Source organism: Artibeus jamaicensis, unplaced genomic scaffold (genome assembly GCF_021234435.1).
Source record: "Artibeus jamaicensis isolate MK-2021 breed Jamaican fruit bat unplaced genomic scaffold, CSHL_Jam_final scaffold_537, whole genome shotgun sequence".
Lineage (NCBI taxonomy): Eukaryota > Metazoa > Chordata > Mammalia > Chiroptera > Phyllostomidae > Artibeus > Artibeus jamaicensis.
In genome coordinates, this window is record NW_026522047.1 from 40795678 (window position 1) to 40822555 (window position 26878).

Consider the following 26878-nt stretch of genomic DNA (forward strand, 5'->3'; position numbering starts at 1 on the left):
GCAGGCGTGTCAATTGTGTAGGCCGGGGCTGGGGAAGTGACGTAATTTAGAGGCGGGAAGGAGCTGGTCGTTAAGGAAACTGACCTTTGCGACCAAATGACTGCCGGAAATTAGGACTGACTTGTTCTCTAGGTCCAGAGCGAAAATGGAGCGGTGCATGGTGGGACAGTGGCGGATTCCTGCGGGTAGGCGGGGACTGTCACGTGGTGGCGAGCTGGCCACGTGGAGCAGCTGCGTTTGGGTCACTGGCATTATGTGAATTCCAGCAACAGTTACTCACTATCTTTGTTCGTTTATTCCCCCACCCACTCACCCACAAATGCTTTCATTCATTCAATCCATAAGACGTAAATGAATACATAAATTGTTCACAGCAGGTGCCTAATAGTCAACAAGTATTTATTGCAAGCTAACTATAAAGATCAGCGAAGTGTAATAATTTCTTTATATTGGGGTACAGGAATTATAAAATACTAAAGTACCATACAGTGCACATAACTCATGTACTACACAATACTAAACTATCAAAGTGTACATAAATCATGCGTTTCACTGAATGGCAAGCGCTATGAAGAAAAAAATGAGGTGTTGTGGCTGTGATTGGGGAGGTAGGTTGGCTGGGGTGGTTAAGGAGAATCTCTTTTTAAATGTGAATTTGGAAGGTAAGGAAAAACACTCCAGGTACAGAGAAGTGTGAAAATTAAGACTAAAATAGAATTAAGCTTGGTGTGCTTAACAGAGTGAGTGACGAAAAATTCCCTAGGGTGACTCAAAACTGCCCATCACTAGTGTTAAAGTTGCCAAAAGTGCTCTCTCGGTTCATTTTCATCTTATTTAAAACGCATGCACGTTAAACGCCTTGGAGTATTTTTCTCTGGCAGAAATAAAAGGGTTTTTTGTTTTCGAGTTTATTTCTAGTATATTTCTCTTTCTGAGTGCCTTAGTTCAAGACTTTGTTATTTTAGCCGATAACAGTATATATAGAGGTCAGGTTACTGCACTAAATCAAATACCTATCGCAATTTTAAATTCTGGATCCGTCGTTCATTGAAGCTTTCTCAATGATACTTAATTGTTTTTTTTTTTTTTTCCTGTAAGGTAGAAAAGAGGCAGTTACCAATTAACACAAGGACTAGAAGCCCAGGCGAAGTACTGAGCAGAGAGCACTTAGAGTCTTATATTTACAGGCTTAGAAGCGCCAGAACGCACCGCGATGACTGTCTCTCGCTCATTTGCAGCTGACAGCCAATGACCGGCAGGGAGGGCTGCGGAGCGCGTGCGCAGAGTGTGGTTGGCAGGAACAGTGCAGCAAGGGCGCGCGTGCGCCGTACTTTCCGGCGTAAGCACCCTCCCAGCGTTCAGTGGGCGCGCGGGCGGCGGGCACCTTACTCTCTTACGCGGTGTACAGCGAACGGACACAGGCGGCTGGCCGCGGAGGCTGAGTCGGCCGGACGCGGACCAGGTAGAGAGACCGCAGGTGCAAACCCTCCCGGCATGAAGACGCCTGCAGGTACTGGCAACCCCTCGGTGCTGTCCCGCTAGAGAGATCCAGGCGCCCCCTACACCCTCGTGCTTTCGGGGGTCGCGACTTGGGCCTAAGAGCGGGACGAAGTGACCCTCGAGTGACCGGGTGTGTGGTATTCCTGGGGTGATGTTGGCGAGCTCAGAACCTCGTCCGATCGGTGGCAGAATGAATGAACGAACCAATTTTTCCAGTGCTTCACTCATTCAGCCAACACCACGTCGCTTCTACTAAGGACGGGTCGGGCCCTGGGGTGGATTTTGGCAGAGACACTGAGTTGTAGGCGAAGTTCCAGAGCCGGAGACAGAAGTTCAGCAAGCGTAGAAAAAGCGAGGACTTTAGAGAACGGTCATTGCTGGGGCTGATGGCGCTTGTTAATCAGAGATGGCAGTCCTGGAGGGCTTCTGGGAGGCGGTGGCATTTCAGCCTGGACTCGATGGGGAGAAGCCCATGTCCTGCTAAGAATTCGGGGAGGAGCGTCGCAGTTGGCAGTAACCGTGGGGGCAAAAGCGGGGAGGCAAGAGCACGTGTAACGCTTTTAAAGAGTAATAACGTCATTTTGGCTAGATCACAGGTTTAAAGTGCAAATGGGCGTTATAGAAGGGTTTTCATTAGGGAAGCAATATAACCTTGTTAAGTATATGTTAGAAAATCGCCCAGGTTGTTGTGTGGTGCCTCCTGGAATTTTCCCTTGGCCGCCTGTCCTTCCCAGATCTTCAGCCCATTGCGATGGTGATGATAATAATTTTATTAATGATAATGATTGCAACTAGGGTTATGAAGGACTCAGGAAGGCAGAGAGTGTTGTCTGCCTTGTTTGCCGCAGGACTGATTGTTAGCTTGGGGTCCTGGCACACAGGTGATAATCAGTAAATATTTATGGAATTAATGCATCTGCTCAGATTTTTCAAATCCTCACTTCTCCAGATTTTTCTGATACTTCCAGCTCAAGTGGATCTCCCACCTTTTCTGAGTTCTTGGAACCTTTCTTTAACACTGATTTTAATACAGACCTACAGTCTCTTTTTGACAATTCTGAAATCAAAAGTATTCTGCAAGCAGATTTTCCTTAAGTTTTCGGCAGTCTTTTGGCCAGAAAATCTGACCTGGGCTGATTTAAAAGCTTATCTTTTTCCCTCTTAGTGTATACTAATGGTCATTGGCTGGGATGGTTGTGCCGCCCCAGGGGACCCTGGATGATGTCGGGGGACATCTGTAGTTGTTATGACTGGGGATACTCCTGGAATAGAGTAGGTGAGGGGCCAGGGATGCTGATTAGAAAGAATCCTAGAGTGCACAGGACGCCCCTCCCCTCCATGACCCTGCTGCCAATATTAATAGTGCTTTTCAAAAACCCTACTCCAAAGATACCAAACGCAGGTCTGAGCCAGCAGCACCCTGCAGAGATTCCTAGACGATTCATAAGAAAAGGAGTGCAGGACTACTTTGGCTCTGCTTAACCCCTGGCTGGCCAGAAGGGGGAAATGAGGCATAGCTAGGTATTTCCTGGAGCAACCCCTTCTTGTCCATTACACATTCCACACCTACTCTGTTCTCTAACTCAACAAGTAATTTGAAACAGGTATAGCCATTCTAGACCTACAGATCATATAGGAATGCTGTGGCGGGGCATCTCTGAGAGAGGATGTGGAAAGAAGACTGGCAGGGAGGGGGCTCAGGGCAGAGGACAACCTGCAGGAAGGCCAAGGAGACTGAAGAAGGCCAGTGTGGCTGGGCATGGAGCAGTTGGCAAAACCAGCTGACCAAACCTGCCATAGAGGATCCAGGAGAATCCGGACAATGTAGATCGGGGGGCAGCAACGGCTCTAGAAGGACACACGTGGTTTAGGCTTGGCAGCCACACACACTTCTCATATGAAGTCACTTTTAGCTCATGGGCTCTACAAAAACATGCGGGTGTAGATGCTGATGAAAGGTTTGAACTTGAATATGGGGTATAGGGTGGAGCCCTGGGAAGGGGACAGGAAGACCTGACAACCAGATGAGCAGATTAACAACGGTGCTGTGGGTACAGCAGTTCCCAGAATGGGAGCAGAACAGGACTGCGGACATGAACCCCACCTTCAACATTGGTTGGCTGTGGGATCACTGTGGTGGGAGACTCGAATTCTCCATATCTCAGAATTCCCATCCACAAAACAGGCAAATGGGATGCAAAGTACAGCACTGTGTGAGAATTCAAAGAAGGAAGAGCGCAAAGCATCATACACTCTGAATCTCCCCCAGAGGGTGTTGAGTGACTGCTATTAGTACAGACCATGGTCTCTTATCCAAAAAATCTCAGGGCTAGGGATGTTTAAGTAATTAGAATTTCCCCCCTACTGTAGAAAGATACTACAGTTCAAATGGCACGTATTCATGCAGGGAGGTTGGGAGTTGCATCCTATAATCAAGTTATTTTTTTGAGTGAAATGTATGTGTACACCAAATGTCCCCCTCCCCACTATTGACTTTTGGGGCCGAGTCACTCTGTGGAGTGCCATCCTGGGCACCCTTGGGTGTTGAGCAGCATCTCTGGTCCCCACCTACTAGATGCAATGGCATTTCACCTCAGTCCTGATGACCACAAATGTCCCCATACATCATTCTTTGTCGCCTGAGGAGCAGAATCACCTTCAGAGGACTGAGCAGCCTGTGTATCCCCACAAAGCCCTTGAACCTTGCTCATCTGCAGACAGATACAGTGCCTCCCCTATCCCTCTGCACCCCTCCCCCATCATTTACTCTGACCCTAATTCTGGACATCAAGCAGACACTTGGTGTGGGGTTTTGTCCTCTGTGCAGCCTGTGCAGGAGATGCCCTGGACACAGCAGCCCCCTGCTCTGTGGTGAACTACCTGAGATGGGACCTGAGTGCCCAACAAATAGTGGAGCTCACGGCGGAGCTCATGGAGCAGACCAAGCACGTGTATGACCAGGTGGGCTCCCAGAAGTTTGAGGACGTGTCCTATGAGAATACACTCAAGGCACTGGCTGACGTGGAGGTGTCCTACACAGGTAAGTCCAAGTCAGGATCTGGGCATGGAGTTCCTGAGCCCTGACCCTGAGGTGGCACCACGCACCCCCTGGGGTCGTGGTGGGTAAAGGCATCCAGCAGGTGTGGCCCGTTCCCTTGTATGCCCTGCTCTACTTGGCCACTGGCATGATAGGTCGTCACCCGGTTTCTTAGAGCCAGCTCAGGTGCGGGCCGTGAAACTGGAGCCCTTCTCACCCCTTTTCTAGTCCCAGGGGATATTTGTTTTCTCTCTGAGAACTGAACTTGGCCCCCTTGCTTTTCTGCTCCCTGAGGCCTGCCCTGCACTTTGGGTAACCTGATACCATTCCCTAGCTGGCTTCTTTTCTCCTCCTTGGAGTCTGTCTTCATCTTTTGGGAGGAGTGAGGTGTTCAATTAAATAGATAACAATATCCGCTTCCTGGAGCCCCCTCTGTACAAGGTGGCAGTGTGACAACAAGAGATTAAGGGAGTTCTCAAAGTGAAGCATCCTGAGCTAAGAAACTCCCTGACCCCATATCTCTAGCAGAATTTGTTTTCTTGGGAGCTGTTGAGAATCCCTGCTGCAGGATTCTCACTTGTTCCTGAGGCCTCACTATGTGAGCTCTGCCGGCATTGAAGGGTCGGCCTGAGCTGAAGGCCTGTAGGTTGGGCTCTGAGTTCTGTCTCTGCCTCCTCTTCCTTACTTTGGGCAGATGGGCCTCAGTTTACTCCTCTTCTTTCTCACAGGAGGCACTCAAAGGTCCTGGGATACTAATTCCCACTTACCTGGCATCATTCCACCCCCACCCTCGCTCAGTAGCCCGGGTGATTTTAAGGAAAACTACTGTTGACTTTGTGGCGCTCCTCTGGGCCAGCCCTTCAGGGCCTTTTCACTGCTCTTGGGGTGGAGGCCAGAGTCCTGGATGTGGTCTTCAGTGCCCTGCACTGTCAGCCCTCCTCACCCTCCTAGTCCATCTGCCCGGCCACATGGCCTTGCACTTGGTCACTGCCTCCCCTCTCAGCCTGGAGTTCATACCCTCTGCTTTGCTGGGTGTCAGACTGCTCTGTGATCACAGAAGCCGCTTCCCTGAGCCCCTCTTCCTGCGCTGGCTGCCCAGATTAATCCCTTACTCTGCACTGTCTTTATGTCACATTCGGTGCATGTCAGTATGCAGATCCCAAACCTAGAGGCTGGTTCTGCCCTTCTCACTGTTCTCTTTTGGGCAGCTAGCATCTGGCCCACCCAGAACCTCACTGTTTAACACAAGTCAACTGAGCAGCTGGTCAGTCCTTGTGCCGCCTTCAGAGGTCTCCATGGTGTAGCGAGCTGCACCCAGACCCGGGACATTTCAAAGGCCCAGAGCCATGGAAACAACCAAACTGTGATTTGAATTAAGGCTCCCCAATGCAAAGTGCATGCTTTCTAAAACTGTTCTTTTGAGATATAATTTACATACCATATAATTCACCCAGTGGTTTTTAGTATATTTTCAGTGTTGTCCAACTTTCACCATTATCTAATTTTAGAATATTTTTGTCACCCCCAAAAGAAGTCCTTTCCCCTCTCCTAGCAACTGTAAATCCATTCTCTGTCTCTGGATGTGCCTGTTCTGGACATTTCACGTAAATGGAGTCACACACAGTATGGTCTTTTGTGTCTGGTGTCCCTCACTGAACATCATGTGTTCAAGGCCCATCCACATTATGGCGAGTGTCGGTGCTTTGCTCCTTTTCATGGATCAGTAACATTCCCCTGCGTGGATGAACCTTGTTTGTGTATCCACCCATCTGTCAGTGGGCACTTGGGTTATTTCCACTATGCGGTTAGGGCAGTCCTGCTGCTGGGAGCAGGTGTGCTCAGGTTTCTGTGTGGCATGTGTTTTCATTCTTGTGGGTAGACATCCAGGCATGGAATTGCTGGGTCATGTGAGTCTCTGTTGATACTATGCTCTTATAGCCACCCACTCATTCTTCCTCTATGTAACAAACTATGAAGTGGCATGTAAATTACAAAATCTTTTGTGAATTTAAAATAGAGCCAGCAGCAGCCATCGAGTCCCTCCAGCCTCTCCTGGACTTGTCATACTCCTCTGTTACAGTCTTCTTTGCCTCGGAGCATCGTGAGCTGACTCTGGTTCTGTTGGACTGTGACACCCCTGAGGGCATGAGCGACAGCACTCATATTTTTTCCTTGTGCTCAACCTGGGCCTGGTGTGGAGAATGCTTACTGAGCAAATCAACAAACAGGGATGAGTTCTGTGCTTGGGGCCAGAGGTCAGTTTCCATCTGGGGCCCATTTTCACAGTTGTCCCCTTATCTCCCTGTTTCAGTTCAGCGGAATATCCTTGACTTCCCCCAGCACGTTTCTCCGTCCAAGGACATTCGGGCAGCCAGCACAGAGGCGGACAAGAAGCTGTCTGAGTTCGATGTGGAGATGAGCATGAGGCAGGACGTGTACCAGAGGATCGTCTGGCTGCAGGTGAGGGTACTGCAAGGACGTGGAACTGGGCGCAGGGGCAGTAGAAGCTGGGGGCGGGGCCATCTCTCCAGGGGAACCGGTGGGCTGACACCTTTTCCACCTGGACTGTTTTGTGCCCCAGACTTTAAAAGGCAGAAAGCTGAAAATAGTTCTGGGGGTGGATGGTGGGGATGGCGCATAGCGGTGTGAATGGACTTAACGCCACTGAGCTGTGCACTTGAAAGTGGTTAAGGTGGTAAATTTTATGTCTATTTTACCACAATTTTTAAAAATCATTTTAAAAAATGACAAAAATAGCCTTGGCCAGGCAGCTGAATTTGTTGGAGCATCGTCCCGTAGATCAAAAGGTTGTAGGTTCGATTCCCCATCCTGGCACATACCCAGCCAGATTGCAGGTTTCATCCTCAGCTGGGGTGAGTACGAGAAGGCAACTGATCGATATTTCTCTCTTGAAGCATTTCTATCGATGCTTCAGTCTCTCCCTAAAAAACAAAAAAAGTCTTCTGGTGAGGATAAAAAAAGAAAAAAATGACAAAGACAAATGGAGAGGAATGAGAAAAACCAGTAGGAAAAGCCTAGGACTCCTTATGCATCCCCTGCAGCCACCACGACGTCACACTTGCCCAACCTTGTTAGATGCTACTCAGAAATAATGTCCTGTCTGCCTCATGAGGTGAGCAGGGCGAGTGACAAGCTAGGTGACACAGCACAGAGCAGGTTCCATCTCCAGTTGGTGCTCTTCTCCACAGGAGGGGAGCCTTTGCTGCTGAAGATGGAGGGCTCGCAGGCGACTGTAAACACTCCTCGTACTGCTTGTTCACTCCCTTAAATGTGCCAGCGTGTCGGCCTCAGGGTCAGGAAGATGCTCCTGGGCACTTTGGTGCAAGCACGGGTATAGACCGGGGGAAGCACAAGCCATGCTGTTTTTAGCATTGAAATTCTTGTTGAGACAATTGCAGCTTCACATACAGTTTTGAGACATGATTCAAAGAGTTCTCTACACCTTGTCTGATTTCCCCCTAGGTAACGTTTTGCAGAACCAAAGTCAACCTGACAAGCAGGGTATTGCCCGCACACCTTATTCCTGCAGAAGTGCTCATTTGCTCCAAACCCTCTGGGCAGCCTGTGCTGCGCCAATAAGTGAGCATCTGGGTGCAGGTTCTGTGCGGATCTAGGGCTTCACTCTCTGGGGTGAATGCCCAGGAGGGCAGCTGCTGAGTCATAGGGTCGTTGGATATTTGTCTTTTCAAGAAACCACCGAACTGCTTTGCAAAGTGGCTGCACTGTGTCACCTTCCCTCAGCAGCGTCCAAGTGAGCAGGTCTCTCCACTGCCTCCCAGCCTTTGGCACTGTCATGGTTCTTCACTGTAAACAGAACTTTGATTTTTTTGTTCCAGGAAAAAGTTCAGAAGGACTCTCTGAGGCCAGAGGCAGCGCGGTACCTGGAGCGACTGATCAAACTAGGCCGGAGGAACGGGCTGCACCTGCCGGAGGAGACTCAGGAAGTGAGTGAGGGGCCTTGGGGATGGGGTAGCAGGCTCGGGCCTTCCTGTGCCCACCCGAGGGCCCAGCCTCTGCCCTGATGCCATTTTTCTGCTGCCTAAACTCTGGTGGGGGTTTTGTCTGGAGCAGCTCTCTCTTTGAACCCGCTCTGCTCTCCAGGGGCATGTGGGGCTTCCCCAGGGCCATGGGGTTTCCTCATTGAAGGAGGGCGTGCAGGCCTCATCGGGCACCTTCCTGCATTCAGTCGTCCCCGTGACTTTGGTGCGATGGTATTAAGGAAAAACTCGGCCCTCCTGTGTCTCTGCCTCCCTTAGTGCAGTGCTACATCATGGCTTCCCCTCTGAAACCAGACATCTGGGGTCCCACGTGAAGGAACCTTTTTCCTTTTTTTAAGATTTTTATTTTTAGAAAGAGGGAAGGAAGGGATAAAGAGAGGGATAGAAACATCAATGTGCAAGAAAAGCATTGACCAGTTGCCTCTTGCACGCCCCCAACTGAGGACCTGGCTCGCAACCCAGGCATGTGTGCTGCCCCTCCCTGGGAATCGAACCGGCGACCTTTCAGTTCACAGTCTGGGGCTCAGTCCACTGAGCCACACCAGCCAGGGCATGTGAAGGAACTTTCTGACACTGGCCGGGTGTCCTGCACTTGAACTCCATTGTTCTGACACCGTCCACCTAGAAAGGGCATCAGGTTCCCCAGGTTCAGGGCTCAGCCCCACAGGATTGCTCCTACTTCAGACTCTAGTCTCAAGTCTGAGTTTGTTACTTGTGTTATAAATTGGAGTTGCCCATAATCCCCTCCTTAGATTTGATTAAATTGTTAAAGCGACTTGCAGAAATCCGAGAAACAGGTTACTTACTGGATCGCTGGTTTAGTGTATTGGGTTGGCCAAAACGTTTGTTTAGTTTTTTCCGTACAGTAGCTCTAGTAGTGCTTAGTTGTCTTTAACTTCATTTGAAACAATTTTGTTAGATTGCGTTGTGACAGCTGTCATATCAGCGTGCGTTAAAAGAAACACCAAAACTGCTGAATTTTTGTGAAGCCATTTTAATATTGAAAAAGGAAGAAAATGAACAATATTTTCAGTGTATTATTTTTTATTTCTTTTTAAAAATACTTTTTAAGATTTTGTTCATTTATTTATAGAGAAAGGGTAAAGGAGAGAAACATCAACGTGTGGCTGCCCCACACTGGGGACCTGGCCTGCAACCCAGGCATGTGCCCTGACTGGGAATCGAACCAGCAACCCCTTGGTTCACAGGCCCTTGCTCAATCCACTAAACCACCCCAGCCAGGGCTATTCTTTATTTCAAGAAAGGTAAAAGCACAACTGAAACACAAAGATTTGTGCAGTGTCTGGACAAGGTCTTGTGACTGATGAAACGTGTCCAAAGTGGTTCATGAAGTTTCTTGGTACTATTGACATTTTGGCAAAATAATTCTTTGCTTTGGGGCCTCCTTATGCATTGGAAGATGTTTAGCAGCAGCCCTGTCCTCTACCCACTAAAAGCCAATAGTGGGAGATACTCAAAATATCCAAATCAATAAAGTTATTGGTGAAATAAAAAATATATCCCTGGCTGGTGTAGCTCAGTGGATTGAGCGCGGGCCTGTGAACCAGAGTATCATGGTTCGATTCCCAGTCAGGGCACATGCCTGGGTTTCAGGCCAGTTCCCAGCAGGGGACGCATGAGAGGCAACCATACACTGATATTTCTCTCCCTCTCTCCTTCCCTTCCCCTCTAAAGGTAAATAAATAAAATCTTTTTAAAAAATGTGTCTTATTTTATGGAAAAAACTAAATGGACTTTTTGGCCAACCCAGTACAAGGCCACAACTCAGGAACAGCAGCTGGAAGAGATGCATGGGCCAAGGTGCGGGCAGGGGGCTTGCAGCTTCCAGGCCCCCCCGAAGTGCTGTTCCGTCTCCACATCGGCCTGTGTTTACCAACCCTGGAAGCTTTCTGAGCCCCGTCCTTTTGCGAGGTTTCATTACACAAGCTCAACTGATTAAATCACTGGCCCTTAGGATCTGATTTCAACCTCCCACCTTCAGCCCCTCTCCCCTCCCAAAAGGTGGAGAATGGTGTGGAGCTGTAAGTTCGGCCCTGTGGTTCTGGGGCTTTCCGAAAGTGGGCTCACCGACAGCTCAGCTGTGCTTGCAAGGGGCTCCTGTCACTTTTGTCCCCCAGGAGGTTTTTCTCTCAGCAGATTCCAAGGGTTTTAGGAATGGGGTCAAGTCGAAATACACATTTCTCATTGTGTCAGAATATCACAGGAGACAGGTATCCCCTTCCTTCCAGATGGGAGGGTGACACCTGCTTCTGTCCCGTGCTTGGTAAGTGCGGTGTCTGCTTTCACGCTCGCTTCCTCCTCTTTGCCGCTGCCAGGCAGCCCCGGGGTTTCCACCTGCCACCCTGGGCCCAGGCGTCTTCATGCCCCGTGTCACTCCCTTACCCAGACGGGTCGATTTTTAACTGTTTCTAAGGACCAGATGGACCCTGAACATTGACCTCTGTTAGATGTCCAAAAGCCTAGGCTGCAGACTCTGGGGGCAGTTCCTCAGTAGGAGGGTCCAGAAGACTCTAGGCCAGGGACCGAGACGGACAAGGATACCTCTTGAGTCCCCAGATCACAAGGTTGCTCAGTGCAGCAGACAGGTGTTTGTGCCAAAAACCACTTGTTTTTCCTGCCTCACCTGCCTCTTCTGTGGTGGGGAGCCTTAACCCTGAGGGGACCTTAACAGCGGTGCCTCCCTTCTCTCAAGGCTCTTCTCTCCTTCAGAAAATCAAAGGCATCAAGAAGAAGCTGAGTCTCCTGTGCATTGACTTCAATAAGAACCTGAATGAGGACACGACCTTCCTGCCCTTCACAAGAGAGGAGCTGGGTGCGTGGGGGGCTGGGTGGGGAAGGTAGCCACATCCACAGCTAGTCTCGGGGACATGGTCTTGGGGAGACCCTCCAGAGCCATAGCGTCTGCCCTCAGAGGCCGAGGCATTTGTATGGGTTTTTCCACTTGGAGCGCTTGGTGTTTTGGACCTTAAGGTTCTGGGTCCCTTCTTAGAGCGGACCGTGCTCTGTCTGTTGAGATTCTGACCCTGGTGGGAGCTGTTCTGAGGCAGCAGCAGGAGCCCAGGTGAGGCAGTGGTAGCAGCAGGTAAGCAGTCTCGGCCTTGCCGCTGAGTCAGCCGGGTTATCCCCTCTGAGATCATACCCCATGCCTCTTCATCGTTTTTATTTCTAAAAATCTTACGAAGTGTTTAGGGGGGTGGACTGAATCAGCAGTTCCTAAGACTGGCTGTACACAGGAATTTTGGAGGGTTGGGGCTTAGGCATCCTTTCTAGTTTTTTCTCTTTCCCTGGACGGCTTGTTTTGTAAAGTTTCACACCTATGGGAAAGTTGTGAGAATGGTGCCTTGGAAAGCCCTTGCACACTTCACCCAGCCTCACCCCTGCTAGTGTGTTCTGCTTCCTGCCTCTTCTGTCTGTATTTATACGCACACTGTTTCTGAACCTCTGGGAGTTCCTCGTCAGCTTGTGACACTTCAGCAGGAACAGGGACGTTCTCCTGCATCAAAGGTGCAGGCCTTACACTCAGGGAGCAGAACGTCGGGCAGTGTCCTTGGGAGTGCAGGCAGGTTTCCCACGTCGGCATGTTCTCTCTCTCCCAACCAGGATCTGTTTGGTTTTTATGTCTCATCAGCCTCCTTTCCTGTCGAACAGTTCCTCTGCCTTTTGCATATTTTTTCCCCTCTTTTCCAACACCACCAGTTTTGAAAACTCCGGGCCAGTGGCTGTGCTACAACCGCCTGTGAGAGGCTCTGAGCAGGCTGTGTATCCTAACCAATGGCGTGTAGTGCAGTGTGGAGTCATGTTACGTGAGATCTGGCTGTGGGTCCTGCAGCTTTTGCCTTGGAGGTGGTAGGACGCAGGGCCCTCATTGAAGGTGGCTGCACCACAGAGACCCATGATCATGCATCTTCTAGAACAAGTGCTTACAGACTGATCACAGCTGTGTTCCGCTGCCCCTCATTCCCATTCAGCCCCCACTGTGCCCAGGTAGCAAGTCCTGCCATGTGGCTTCTGACAGTTAAGGATGGCCACCATGTTTCCTGACCAAAGGGGAACCCCAGGACTCTGGAATTCAGCTGAGGAACCTGCTCACCCTCGCTGTCCATGGGACTGCTTTGCTATCTGTTCAGCCTGAGGGCCTGGCTGGTCGGACTAGCCTGTGTGGGCAGCTTCATTCCCCAGCATGTGGGGTGGGCGATTGTGTACCCCTGCTGACCTCAGACACCGTGTCTTGCTGGGATGGGGGCAGTGGCAGCAGCTGGGACGTGTGGCCGGCCCTGCGGGGTCTGGCCCTGCCTGCAGGTCTATCTGAGCAAGATTGCAGCACTTGTTTATTTTTTTTTCTGGTTGTAAAAGGGATACTTGGTGTTATTTTACAAAAATACAATGTGTCTCTCTCTATGTACCTTTTTTTCCCTCCCTGGATCTTAATTACTTGAGTAGGTGACCGTCTGCCAGGCATTGCCATTGAAACACCAGTTTTTCCTTTCTGATCAGTAATTTCTCAAGTGCAGCTGTGACACCGCTGCTCATCACATTACTGCCCACCAGCTGTAGCACCCATGGGTGACTTTTAAAAAAAATTAACTGATTATGCCATTACAGTTGTTCTATTTCCCCTCTTCATTCCCCTCCACCCTGCACACCCCTCCCCCACCATTCCCCTCCTTTAGTTTATGACCACGTGTCTCAAGTTCTTTAGATTCTATGTCTCCCCTACTATTCTTGCCCTCCCCCCTATCTATTTTCTACCTGCCATCTATGCTACTTATTTTCTGTACCTTCTCCCCCCTTCTCCTTCTCCCACCCCCCTGTTGCTAACCCTCCATGACATCTTCATTTCTATGGTTCTGCTCCTGATCTAGCTGTCCTCTTAGTTTGCTTTTGTTTTAGGTGTGGATGGTAATAACTGTGAGTTTGCTGTCCTTTCACTGTTCATCTCTTTCATCTTTTTCTTAGGTAAGTCCCTTTAACATTTCATATAGTAAGGGCTTGGTGATGATGAACTCCTTGAATTTGATCTTATCTGAGAAGCACTTTATCTGCCCTTCCATTCTAAATGAAAGCTTTGCTGGATAGAGCAATCTTGGTTGTAGGTCTTTGGATTTCATGACTTGGAATACTTCTTTCCAGCCCCTTCTTGCCTGTAAGGTCTCTTTTGAGAAATCAGCTGACAGTCTGATGGGAACTCCTTTGTAGGTAACTGTCCCCTTATCTCTTGCTACTTCTAGGATTCTCTCCCATTTTAATCTTGGCTAATGTAATGATGATGTGCCTTGGTGTGTTTCTTCTTGGGTCCAACTTCTTTGGGATTCTCTGAGCTTCCTGGATTTTCTGGAAGTCTATTTCCTTTGCCAGATTGGGGAAATTCTCCTTTATTATTTGTTCAAATAAGTTTTCCACTTGTGGCTGTTCCTCTTCCCCTTCTGGTACCTCTATAATTCGGATGTTGGAGCGTTTAAAGATGTCCTGAAGGTTCCTAAGCCTCTCCTCATTTTTTTTTTTGAATTCTTGTTTCTTCATCCTTTTCTGTTTGGTCATTTTTTTCTTCCTTCTGGTCCACTCCTTTGATTTGAGTCCCAGTTTCCTTTCCATCACTGTTGGTTTCCTGTGCATTTCCCTTCATTTCAATTAGTTTAGACTTCATGTGTTCCTCTAATATGTGACTAAAATCAACCAGTTCTGTGAGCATCCTGATCACCAGTGTTTTGAACGGTGCATCTGAAAGTTTGGCTATTTCTTGGTCACTTAGATTTATGGGCTCTGGAGCTCTGAGTTCTTGAGCCATGTTTTGGTCTTTTTGCACCTGTTACATATGAGGAGGAGTGGAGCCTTAGGTGTTCACCAGGGCGGGGCCACCCAGGTTGCTGGTTTGTGACGCTGTATGTGGGGGCGGGGTCAGAGAGGGACAATAGCAGTCCCCTCTGCTGCTTCCCGCCGCTGGGGCCTGCACGGTCCGTCTCACTGTTCACTCCTTTACCAGTTTATCTGCACACGAATGTGTGACCGTGGTCAGCCCTCTGTGGGTCCACCACCTTGTGCTCAGTGGGTCCGCCTGCTTCTCCACACCTGGGATCCGCCCACAGCTGCTGGTGCACCTGGGTCGCGCGCCTGGGTCGGTCCCGTGGATCTTTCCTGCCTGACCCCACTCTGCTGCTGGCTCTGCCCCTCTTACCGGTTTGGCTGAAGGGTTTGTTGTTGTCACACTTCCGTATAGTTCAATTTTCTGTGGTTTGGCTGTGTTTTTGTTGCTAAAACTTGGTTGTTTTTAAACTTGGTTGTGCGAGAAGGCACAGTGCTTCCACCTACGCCTCCATCTTGGCAGAAGTCCCCATGGGTGACTTTGTACACGTTAGTTGGTTTTCTCACAAGCCGGGGCTTTCCCTTCTCCCATTTATTTATTTTATTTTATATTATTTATTTTTAGAGAGGGGAAGGGAGGGAGAAAGAGGGAGAGAAACATCTATGTGAGGAACGCTGATCGGTTGCCTTTCCTGTGTGCCCCAACTGGGGACCAAACCCGAAACCTAGGCACATGCCCTGGCCTGGAACCGAACCAACAGCCTTTCACTTTGCAGGACGATGCCCAACCAACTGAGCTACACTGGTTGGGGGTCCCCATTTACATGTTAATTTATCTGTATCAGTGTGGACCATTGGTCCTGTTTCACTCCCTGGATTATAGTCTACTGCTGGCATCATTTACAGTGATGCTCAGATTGTCCAGTTTGACCTCAAGGGGGCGATTCGAGCCTTCCGTGTCTGTGTTTGTCTTTGAGCACCTTTCTTTTGACACAGGATCTTCTAGGCCCATTCCATCCCTTCCTCTCAAGGGGGAAGCCCTGAGTTCAGGCGCTCAGTCTGAGGGCAGTGTACCTAGATCTCTGTCATGGGCAGATGGGTCAGGAGCAGGGGACCAGGTGGGAGGCTGTTGGAGCAGTGCAGTTCTCTGGGACCGGGGTGCAGTCCAGTGGGAAACGTGGTCAGGGCTGCTGGGTAGGTTCTGTTTATGGTGGTGCCATTTATTGAGAAAGGGCACAGGAGGAGAATGTAGCCTCAGGAAGCCCATCCTGTCCAAGGGTCCGGCTGACTGTAGCTTTTGTTTCCCAAGGGAGTCCTGATGCAAATGGTAGCAGATTTCCGAGGTGGGCAGGTTCTGGACATCTTGCCTTTGGGGCTCGGGGCAGAAGCCAGAAATAGAGTGTGGCTGCCGCTCCTGCTCCTAGCCCACCCCTCCCATCTTATATGTGTACTGATCTTTAAAAGCCCCCCTAATTTGGTTCATAGGAGGGCTTCCTGAAGACTTTTTGAACTCTCTGGAAAAGACTGAGGATGGGAAATTCAAAGTCACCCTCAAGTACCCTCACTATTTTCCTCTCCTGAAGAAATGCCATGTACCTGAGACCAGAAGAAAGGTGGAGGAGGCCTTCAATTGTCGATGCAAGGAGGTAAGAAGCGATGCCAGGGTCTGGCTTCAGGGATTCGCCCGGGGGGTCTGTCTGCGAAACAGTCTCGTCTGGAATTTGGAAGTGCCATGCCTGTCCCATCTGCTCAGTGCTGGTGTGAGTCACCTCAGTGGCTATGCCTGTAAAGGGTCGCCCAATGTCTACTTGGCTAGGTCCAGTGACCAGGGATACGCTCAGTGAGTTTGGTGGCTTGATTGCCTCATTGCTTCTGTCCTGCATCTGCTCCTGCATAAATCCCAGTACCCTCTCTCCTTCCACTGTCTCCCACAACCCCGCCTTAGCCTCACATCATTCTGTTGTTGCCCGGACCTGAGCTCAGGTTTGCCCTCTGCTGTTGAGCAGCTTATGTGGGGTCCGGGCCTCTGGCCATGGCCTCAGTACTCAGATGTCCTTTCCTACAGGGGCACTTGTGTTTGTGTCTGCACCACAGTGTGGCCTCTGAGTGACTCCTGTTTAGCCTCAAACAGATAAGGGTGTTGGAACGGGTCCCCTTCATCCTCGCTGCGACACCACTGGTGCTCACATGGCCAGTGGAGAGGAGTCACAGGCTGGAGGTCACAAGATAACAGGAAATACATTTGGTAAAGCCCTGTGCTCTCCACTTCTTGGGATTGAAGACCACTTGGTATGAAGATAACTTGGGGTTTGCACTGCGGAATCTGAGATGCAGCCCTGGCGGAGGCAGCACTCCCAGTGGGCGCCCCTGGCGGCCTGCAGACGTGGGCCTGCCTGACCCCAGAGCCGGGAGTGACGGCTCTGGTGGGGATGTGCTGCTTTCTGTGGGCCGGCAGTAACTTGAGAATGTCAAGAGCTCAAGCAGCAGGCTCTTCGGCTGCTCAGGACTGGATAGGGGTTGACAGCTCACCGTCTTCACTCCCGTCCTGGCCCCTGGACTTGACCCAAGAGGCAGAACAGAGGGATGGGCAGAGTTCCAGGTCCCATGGGACACAGCATGCTAACTAGCACTGCCGTAACCAGCCTTGGGTTCCCTCACGTGACTGGAATCCCTAACTTTCCAGTTGCAGTTTGTTTTCCTGTGGCCTGATTGTGCCAGGGGATGTTATGTTCTGTCTCTCCTTGCAAATGAAACAGAAGGTTTCATTTTGTGTTGGCCCCATGAGCATGGTTGGTTGGCTTGGCTGCTCAGAGGTGCTGGTAGAGACTTGGTGCCTTGAGCCCTGGGCTGGGCCCTGCCTGGTAGGGGCACCCGGTGTACAGCGCCTTCCGGAGACCATCTTGGAGAGTCCCGGCCCACACATTGCTCTTCACTCAGTTTCAGAACTCTTTACGGTTCACATGCTTCATTTTTGCAAAAAGGACCGGGGGGCTTATAGTTTATATGCCAGGACAGAACCAAGTATGCAGAGATCCAGCCAAGGTCAGGAGGGGGAAAGCAGAAGTTCCAGAGCTGTGCCGGACGGGGGCCTGAGCAGCCCTGCGGCTGCTGAGACCCACCAGAGGAGCCAGATGCTGGCCTGGGAGCCCCATGTGGGGGAAGTGGCATCCACAGGCCTGCTCACTTGTTGGTTCCAGGAGAACTGTGGCATCCTCAGGGAGCTGGTGACCCTGCGGGCCCAGAAATCCAGCCTGCTGGGCTTCAGCACGCATGCCGACTACGTCCTGGAAATGAACATGGCCAAGACCAGCCAGGCGGTGGCCACTTTCCTAGGTAACCGGCTTTCCCCACCTTCCACATGCTGTTCTTGACTATGACATGATGGTGCTTCTGGGAGCCCCCTTCTGTCCACCCTGAGGTGGGCATCCCAGTGCCTCCCCTGGCCCCTGTATTTGACCAGAAGGACCCTAATCTAACTGCTGAGCTCTGGGTCCCAGGCAAGGCCTGCAGCTGGCCCAGCCCTGCCTGTCTGGGAGTGAGGCTCTAGACAAGCAGCTCCTGTGTGCCTGCCATTTCCTCCTTGTGAAAACAAGACCGATGACCCTTCTTGGAGCTGCTCTGAGGTGATGGGACACTGCCTCGCTCAGGCTTTGTCTCAGGCCGTCCTTTCCATGCACCAGGGCCCAGGCGGTGGAGAAAGCCAAGGCCAGCGTGTGGGGTTTGCCACAGTGGGGGTGAGCATGGGCGGCCTCGGGGTTTCCTCACATGACTGGAAGCTGTCCACTCAACTTTCCAGTTGTGATTTGTTTTCCTGTGGCCCGATCGTGCCAGGGGATGTTATGTTCTCTCTCCTTGCAAATGAGACAGAAGGTTTCATTTCGTGAAAGCCACTGCAGGGAGGCAGCCTTGCCTTTCCCCTCTGTGCCCCCAGATGAACTGGCCCAGAAGCTGAAGCCCCTCGGAGAGCAGGAGCGGGCGGTGATCCTAGAGCTGAAGAAGGCCGAGTGTGAGAAGCGGGGCCTAGACTTCGACGGGCGGATCAACGCCTGGGACATGCGCTACTACATGAACCAGGTGGAGGAGACATGCTACAGCGTGGACCAGAACCTGCTCAAGGAGTACTTCCCCATGCAGGTGGTCACCAGGGGGCTGCTGGGCATCTATGAGGAGCTGCTGGGGTTGACCTTCGACTTGGAGGAGCATGCCGCTGTGTGGCATGAAGATGTGAAGCTGTACTCAGTGAGGGACACTTCCTCAGGGACGGTCATCGGGAAGTTCTACCTGGACCTTTACCCGAGGTGCGTGTGGGCTGGGGTTGCAGGTGGGGGGCCAGGAGTGTTCATACCATTTGGGGACGTGGCTGCTCTCTCCTCTGCTGAGAGCCCTTTAGGGTGTCTAATTGCCTCCGCTGGCAGATGGGTCGATTGAGGAACACAGGGTCAGGGAGTGGCCTGGGGTCACTGCCCCTCTGGGCCAGTCAGCAAGAGGAGCAGACCCCCAGCCAGGCCTGACCCTGCCCCCTCCCCCCCAGGGAAGGCAAGTATGGGCACGCAGCCTGCTTTGGCTTGCAGCCAGGCTGCCTGCGGCCGGACGGGAGCCGCCAGATTGCCATCGCGGCCATGGTGGCCAACTTCACCAAGCCCACCCCGGACGCCCCCTCTCTGCTGCAGCATGATGAAGTGGAGACCTACTTCCACGAGTTTGGGCACGTGATGCACCAGCTCTGCTCTCAGGTGGGCACAGGGTTGAGGGGCTGGCTGGGGGGAGGGCAGGGGTGCCCCCCTCACGCCTGTTGGTTAGTGGGTCTGGAGACAGGTTTCTCCATGTTGGATTCTTCAGGTGACATGACTGTGGCTATGGTAACACCTTCTCGTATCAGTTTCCATCACAAAGTCCCACGGGGGCGGCTTAAACAACAGAAATGTGTGCTCTCCCGGTGCTAGAGGCTACAAGTCCGAGGTCAAGGTGAGGGCAGGGTTGGTTTTTCTGAAACCTCTCTCCTTAAACTATCTTAAAAGACAATAGTCGTACTGGACTACAGGCCACCCTGGTCACCTCATTTAATCACCTCTCAAAGATTCCATACCCAAATATAGTCACATTCATATGTTGGATCAGGACTCCAATATATGAATTTGGGGGGCACAATTCAGTCCTTACTAGCTGTCAGAGGTGTTAGATTAGTGAAGATATATACATCTATATGTAACGTGCTTAGAGTGCCGCTCATGCCAGTCTCGTCAAGTGTGAGCTCACATTGAGAAGCTCTGTGCGATCCTGTGAAAGCCAGTGGTGGCCACCAGGGTACCAGCTGCAGGGCGCAGACACCGAGCCTGGCGCTGGATTCAGCGAACACTCGCCGAGCCCGGTGAAGAGCTCGAGGGGTGCTGTGCTTTCTGGATGGAGATGCAGAGGCTTGGGAGGTTGAGGCAGCTTCCCCAAGACAAGCCCTCAGTGGCATTGACAGGACTCCCCAGCCTGGTGGCCGAGCCACAGGACCCCAGCTACACATGGGCGTTTGTTCTCTGGCCCCTCTCACACTCTGTCATCCATTTTTCCTGATAGCAAAAGTGTGCTTAGGGGCTAAATGGGAGTGTGTGGGAACTGGGTACTTAGTGGTTTTTAGTCATTTCACCAAGCTGTGAGGCTGTCATCACTGTCCAGTTCTGGAACATTCCATCATTTCCAGAAGATCCTTTCTTCCTCTTAGCAGTCACTCCCCTCTCTGTCCACCCCCTCCCCAGTCCCTGACGACTGCTAATCCTCTCTTGGTCTCTGGATGTGCCTGCTCTGGACGTGTCACATACATGGACTCACACACTCTGGGGCCTTTGTGCCTGGCGTCTCTCTCTGAGCACCATGTGTTCAAGGTCCATCCACGCTGTAGAGAGTGTCAGAGCTTCACTCCTTTTCATGGCTGAGTAATATTCCATGTGTGGGTGGACCACTTAGAAGTATGTTTTGATGAGAAGTTCTTTGACTTTGGTGAAGTTTAGTCTATTCTTTTCTGTCATAGTTTGCAGTTTCTTTGTGTGTCCTATTGAAGACATTGTTTTCTAACCTAAGGCAGTAATTTTTTGCTAATTTTTTTAAAGGTTTTAGCTCTTCATTTTAATCTGTCATCGATTGTAAATTAAGTGTTGCCTGTGGTGTCAGGTAAGGGTCTCCTGCTCACTGCCGACAGCAACTCAGGGCAAAGCCGGTGTCTGTACAACACCTGGGCTCTGGGTGCCCCCAGCGCTGTTCGAGTCCCTCCGTGTGCAGTGCACTCACGGGTTCTTTCCCATGTCTGGGGTATTCTTCTACCAGTGACTGTCCCAGTCCCACATCATTTTCTTCAGGTCTTTATTATTTATAGCAGTTCTGTTTTTTTGAAGTTGCCACAAATACCGAGGTAGCAGACACTGAACCGCTGCCCCTAGGGAAATGCAGGGCTGGGTCCCTGCAAGCCTGGTCATGGTGTTTTTACGGCCTTGTGTTCTGTGCGTTTCTGCGTAAAGATGCCTTTTGTGATGTCCATTGTTGCTTCACATCCAACAGTGTGGTGATTCATGCCTAAATGAGCTTCTCTGGTGCACGGGCTTTCTCCCTACGGCACGTCACAACCTTCTTTCACTCAAGTCACTAGCCAGCACATTTGGTGGCCATTTTGAACATTGAAATCACTCATAAAACCAGAAATGTACAAAAAACAGGGCACTCAATAGACTGAAAGGACATGTCACAGTCAGAGCTGAAGCCAGAGAGCAGAGTGTTAAAAGACCGTGGAAGCTTGGGGCTGGTCGATTTGGGGGCTGCACATTTTAGTGAGTCATAGTTCTCAAATGTGGTAGCAGTGGCTGGGAAGGACCGACCACGTACCCTCCCCTTCCGGATTCCCTGCCTCACTTTGGGCCAGGATAGGACTTGCCTGAAGTCACTCAGCAGCTTGTGTGACTGATTAGCTGCCAGACCTAAGTTCTGGCTGCTCTGGAAAAAGTGCTGTTTTTCAGGAAAAATTTCAGATCCACAAAAGTGGACCAAACACAGCGTGCCTTCCAACGTCTGTCAATAGATTCCACTGTTTCCGGGCCTTGGCCTTTTGGGCTACAGACTTACCACGAGCATTGGCTTTGTGGGTAGGAGAGGGACCCTGGGTGACCAGCAGGGACATGTGTGCTCTCTGCCTCTCTCTGTGTCCTGGGTTGAGACACGTTGGCCAGCAGATTCCCGGGGAAAACTCAGCTGTCCCCATCCTTGGCCAAGTGTCCTCTGCAGGGAGGAGGGCCCACGCTCAGGATGTTATCTACCCACCCGCGTGGGCTTAGGGTACTGTGTACCTGTGCACCCAGATGAGGCTTGACAGACAGGAGCTGGCAGAGCAGGGTCCCGCATTCCTGGGCTCTCTGCCCCGTCCCCACAGGCGGAGTTTGCCATGTTCAGCGGGACGCATGTGGAGCGCGACTTCGTGGAGGCGCCCTCCCAGATGCTGGAGAACTGGGTGTGGGAGAAGGAGCCGCTGCTCAGGATGTCGCAGCACTACAGGACGGGCAGCGCCATCCCCCAGGAGCTGCTCGAGAAGCTCATCAAGTCCCGGCAGGCCAACACAGGTGTGCCCCACTGCGTCCCCGCTCTGTGAGGCCTCAGCCAGCTCTGGGACCACCCCTGGTCTCCACCCTCCGGACCCTGAGGTCAGGGGAAAGAGGGGAGCCCTTGGTGCCCCCGTGGTAGCCTTCGAGGCCCAGGTGCGCCCTTGGGATTTCTGGACAGCCCTGGCTGGAGAGCGCTGGGGAGAGCGCCGTGCCAGCCTCCCATCTGCTTTCCCCCAACCAGGTCTCTTCAACCTGCGCCAGATCGTCCTGGCCAAGGTGGACCAGGCCCTGCACACGCAGAAGGCTGCCGACCCAGCGGAGGAGTATTCCCGCCTCTGCCAGCAGGTCCTCGGGGTCCCAGCCACGCCAGGTAACTGCTCGAGAGCCTGCCTGCCTTAGAGGTTAGGGGTCTCTGTCCTCTGGGTCACCAGAAACCTGGTGCCACGTGAAGGGAGTTGGCCGGTCCGTAGGTTCAGCTGACCGGAGAGAAGCAGGCAGCCCCTGGCCTCACTTCTGCTTTGCCTTCCTAGGTCCTTGGCTCCAGCAGCGGAGCCTGATGGGCAGCCGATGTGGGCGGCTCCATCCTTTCTCTCAGGCAGTGTGTGGCTTCCATCCCCACAGCGCCTGCATGCGCTCCCTCAGGGCGCCCTCCCACGCATTGCCTTGTGAGAAGCCTGCAAGGTGTAGAAAAGACGAGGGATCTCATCCCTGGACACGGCAGTAGATAAATTTCGATGTATGTTGTTGTCTGAGAGCATGTGCATACTTGCACATATGCACATATAGACATAAACATTTAATAAACATGCAGGAAGGGAGTTGAGATTTAATGTAGGTGGTGTTGCACTGCTTTTCTGTTTTGTGAGCATTTTATTTTTTTTTAAGATTCGGTTTATTTTTAGAGACACAGGAAGGGAATGAAAAAGAGAGGGAGGGAAACATCACTGTGTGGTTGCCTCTCGTGTGAACCTCCCTACTGGGGACCTGGCCCACAATCCAGGCATGTGCCCTGACTGGGAATCGAACTGGTGACCCTTTGGTTCGCATGCTGGCGCTCAATCTACTGAGCTACACCAGCCAGGGCTCATGAGCATTTTAAAGTGTTTTAATCCACACATGTCCTCTGTCGTGTGGAAGAGCCATGATTCCTGACATTGAACCCTGGTGCTGTGGCTGCTGGCATTGTTGAAAATGCTCCAGGTGAGCCCTCCCCGATTCAGCAGCTCTCAGCAAAGATCAGCTGAGCTCCTCTGGCCGAATCACGGGGCCTCTGTTTCCTGGAATTGTTGCACCAGTTTCCCTCCTTCCGAATGGGGAGGGTTCTCTGATGCGGCTGCTTTGAAGCCCCCTCCCATGAGGGCGGACCAGGGACCAGGCCGTCCTCCACACCGCCTCATGCTCCTCCCAGGAACCAACATGCCTGCCACTTTCGGCCACCTGGCGGGAGGCTACGACGCACAGTATTACGGCTACCTGTGGAGCGAGGTGTTCTCCATGGACATGTTCCACACGCGCTTCAAGCAGGAGGGCGTCCTCAATGGCAAGGTGAGGAGAGGACTTTGATGACCCTACTGCCAAGGACTGAGGACATCTGGCCTTGGCCTTGGGCCTGTGTGCTGGTGCAGCCAGCCCTGGCAGGGCAGGGCAGGGCACTGGGGCAGAGTTGGACCCTCCCTTAGCCCTTCAGGACTCCACCTGAGACCCTGTGGTGCTTGGGGGTTCAGCCAGTTTTCCAGCCCTTTGTGTCACAGCAGAGGCTCAAACACCCCTGTCCCGAAGGGCGGAGTGCCTACACACACAAGCTTGCACACATGCAGTTTTGCACACGTGCATTTGCACACGCACTTGTTCTGAGACCCCCATCCAAGGTGTGAGCGGCACATTCTTCCTCGCGATGCTGACACAGGCCCCACAGGCCCCCTGGGAGCTGGTGTGGGATGTTCGAGACGCTCTCCAAGCGCTGCCCTTCTGCCCCACTGTAGGTTGGCTTGGACTACAGAAGCTGCATCCTGAGACCCGGTGGCTCCCAGGATGCCAGCGTCATGCTGAAGCTCTTCCTGGGTCGGGACCCCAAGCAGGATGCCTTCCTCCTGAGCAAAGGCCTGCAGGTGGAGGGCAGCGAGCTGCTGGCCTGTTGATGCGCCCAGAGGTCCTGCCAGCCCTGGGTGGGGGCTCCAGCTCCCGCTGCCCTGGTGCCTTAGCTCCCAGTCTGGAAACAGGATGGGAGACGCTGGTCTCCAGCTCAGCATCCCAGGGAGGGTAGGGCAGGGTTAGGAGAGGGGCCATTCTCCCTGGTCATTTCTCATAGCCAGTGTCCATGACCTGCACTTGGTGGTCAGCGTGGGCTGAAGAGAGCTCGTCCTCAAGAAATCTGGAAAGTGCTTGCATCTGGTCAAGGCTTTCTCTTTGTTGCACTAATACAGCCCCTGTCCCAGAATTTGTCCTAGGTAAGGGGCTGGCTCTTTGCAATTCAGCCATTAAAAAAGGAAAAAGAGACGCTGGCCGGTTCTGATGCCTGTCCCTTCGAATAGCGGTGCATCGGTGTCACATTTATGATCGAGTTCTGGTGCTCCCATTAAGCCCTGAATTTGGTGATTGGCACTCAGGCTGGGGACACAGGCAGTTGAAGGCTGCCCTCTCTGCACTGGAATGTTCTGGTACATTCTGGATTGTGACCCGTGTGGGAAACTGCTGAGCTGTTGTAGGAACTGCAGCTGGGGGGGTAGGGAGCGTGGAGCTGGGGTGCCGGGGTTGCTCACACCAAGTGGTGTCTCCTGCCAGCCACTCACCTAACATGGTTCTGGAAAAAACCCTTGTCCCCATGCAGCCCTGGCAGACTCAGGGCTAGGGCTGCCCGCCTGAGCACAGCAGCCACTGCCCACAGCTGAGGGGGGCCACAGGTTTTGGGGGTCCCCAAGGGAGCTGGTGGGTTTGGGAGGTGATGAATTTTCTTGTAGGGCCTGCCTCCCCCCTACTTCACCTCTTTGCCCTGGGCCCCTGGTCCAGCCCAAGTGCCTGGCTGAAGGCCCCCTCCCAAGTAAGTACCCAGGGGTTCACACAGCCCCAGGCCCCCTTCCCCTGGCCTCCATCTCCTGCCTCTATGCAGACACAGAAGGACCCTGAGGTAAGGGCACAGAGTCTGCATCATGACCCCTTGCTCCATGCAGACTCATTTTCTGAGCCCCCAAAGGGCAGCAGAGATCATGGGCACAGGGCCCTGCTGGTGTCTTGTTCCCCCCAGCAGCCAGTACAGCTGAGGTCTCACCGAGAATGCACGTGTCTCCCAGCCACTCTGTGGCCTGTAAATGGCTGGTCGCTGAGACTACACTGATGGCACCAATTGCAGGGACGTGACCTGTGCCCAGAGCAGGAGTGCAGCTGTGGCCCATTGCTCTGGGGCTGAGGGGGACCCTTCAGGGTTCTGATGGCTTAGGAGGCAGCCCGGAGTAAGGATCCCTGCCAATCCAGGGTTCCATTCCCCTCCCATCCCCTGCTGCTGCGCCATGAAGGAAAAAGGAAACTGGAAAAATAAAAGTACTGAGCTTTTGTGTTTTGAGATATTTGTAACCTTTTTGTACATACTTGCTGGTTGGGTTTTGATGAGACCTGAGTGCGGAGGGGTGGGGGGCACATTTGCCACCCCAGCGAATCTCCACCCTCCACAGTAGTGATTTTCACACACACCCCTGACTGCTGGTGCCACAAGAATGTATGAAACATGCAATGCCTGACTATTTAGTCGGGCAACCTCTTTTCCCTTAGATTGTCAAATAAAAAATAACAGCCAACACAACAATAGTCGTCTGGTCTGAATGAGTCAAAATTATACTTAGTTTTTGTCAGATCGGCAAAAAATACATTTTTTGGTGGGCCGCAGAGTTTTAGTCACCGGTTTCCGTGTGCCGTGAGGGAAAGGTCGGAAGCCACTGCTCCCTCGGGCTGCGTACCAAGTCTGCGGGCCTCTCGCCTCTGCCCCCATCCATGCCAGTCCTGCCTGCCCTCTGGCCTTCATGTCCACTGTCCACTTCCATCCTTCAGCAGGGTCTCTCCAGCCCTGCGACATGCAGGACGCTGATGCCCACAAGCAACTTCACTCTTCTCACCTCTGAAAGGGCCAGGCAGTGCCAGTGGGACACTGTGGGACTTTTCTAACAGGTGTGCCAGCACCTGTCTGGAGCACGCTGTCTCACCTTCACCCTCCCTGCAGGGTTGTCGCAGGTGGGCCAGCATCCACTCCTTCCAAGTGTCCTCATCCAACGTGCTCGCTGAAGCCAGCAGCCTGGCAAGAGATGGCCATGCAGGGCCTCCTCAGTGAGGACAGCTGTCTTTCCTTGGCACAAGCAACATTGTCACATGAAATCTGAGTTCGACCCAGATGTCAGGTGGTGCGGGGAGTGGATCTAGCCTGGCCTGGGCAGCACAGGTCTGGTCTCAGTGGATTTTTAGGTGAATGGGGCCCTGGGGTGGGCTTCCAACATGGGCTGGGGCCAGGTGGAAGCCCACGTGGCTTCTTCAGGCGCCAAGCTCACCTTGGCTACACAGGGTCCCCAGCCATACTCTCGTCCCTGCACCCTGACCTTCCTGTGGGGGTTCTGTCGAGCCCTCACCCTCTGCAACCCACAAGGCCAGGGATCTGCCGGTTTACACGGAGATCACTTGCCTAGCTAGAGTCAGGGAATCTCCCTGGCGGGCCATCTCCCGGCCGCAGACTTCAGTTAGTTTGCAGGAGGACAGATAGTGCAGTTGGGGCTGGTGCTGTGGGGCCCATGACTTTTGTTGGAACTGTTGGGGAAGAGAAAATTTTTTTCCACTGGACTTTGAATAAATTGGGTCAAGACAAGCTGTGGGGCAAACACAGCCACTCAAAGAGTGAGGCCGGCCAGCCCAGAGGAAACTAGAGCTGTGACGGGCCTCCCTGCCGTGCTCTCTGC

General features: G+C 52.3%; 1 protein-coding gene across 1 annotated transcript; it reads left to right on the top strand.

Moving 5' to 3' along the window:
* The first annotated feature begins 1339 nt into the window (after window positions 1-1339).
* On the top strand, window positions 1340-25503 carry THOP1 (thimet oligopeptidase 1). Its single transcript, XM_037165288.2, has 13 exons — window positions 1340-1510; window positions 4328-4540; window positions 6849-6997; window positions 8395-8502; window positions 11287-11389; window positions 15862-16022; window positions 17574-17709; window positions 18308-18674; window positions 18908-19109; window positions 21779-21965; window positions 22189-22317; window positions 23356-23492; window positions 23930-25503. The coding sequence occupies exons 1-13, from the start codon at window positions 1495-1497 to the stop codon at window positions 24083-24085; spliced, it is 2064 nt and encodes a 687-aa protein (XP_037021183.1). The 5' UTR covers window positions 1340-1494; the 3' UTR covers window positions 24086-25503.
* The last annotated feature ends 1375 nt before the right edge of the window (window positions 25504-26878 follow it).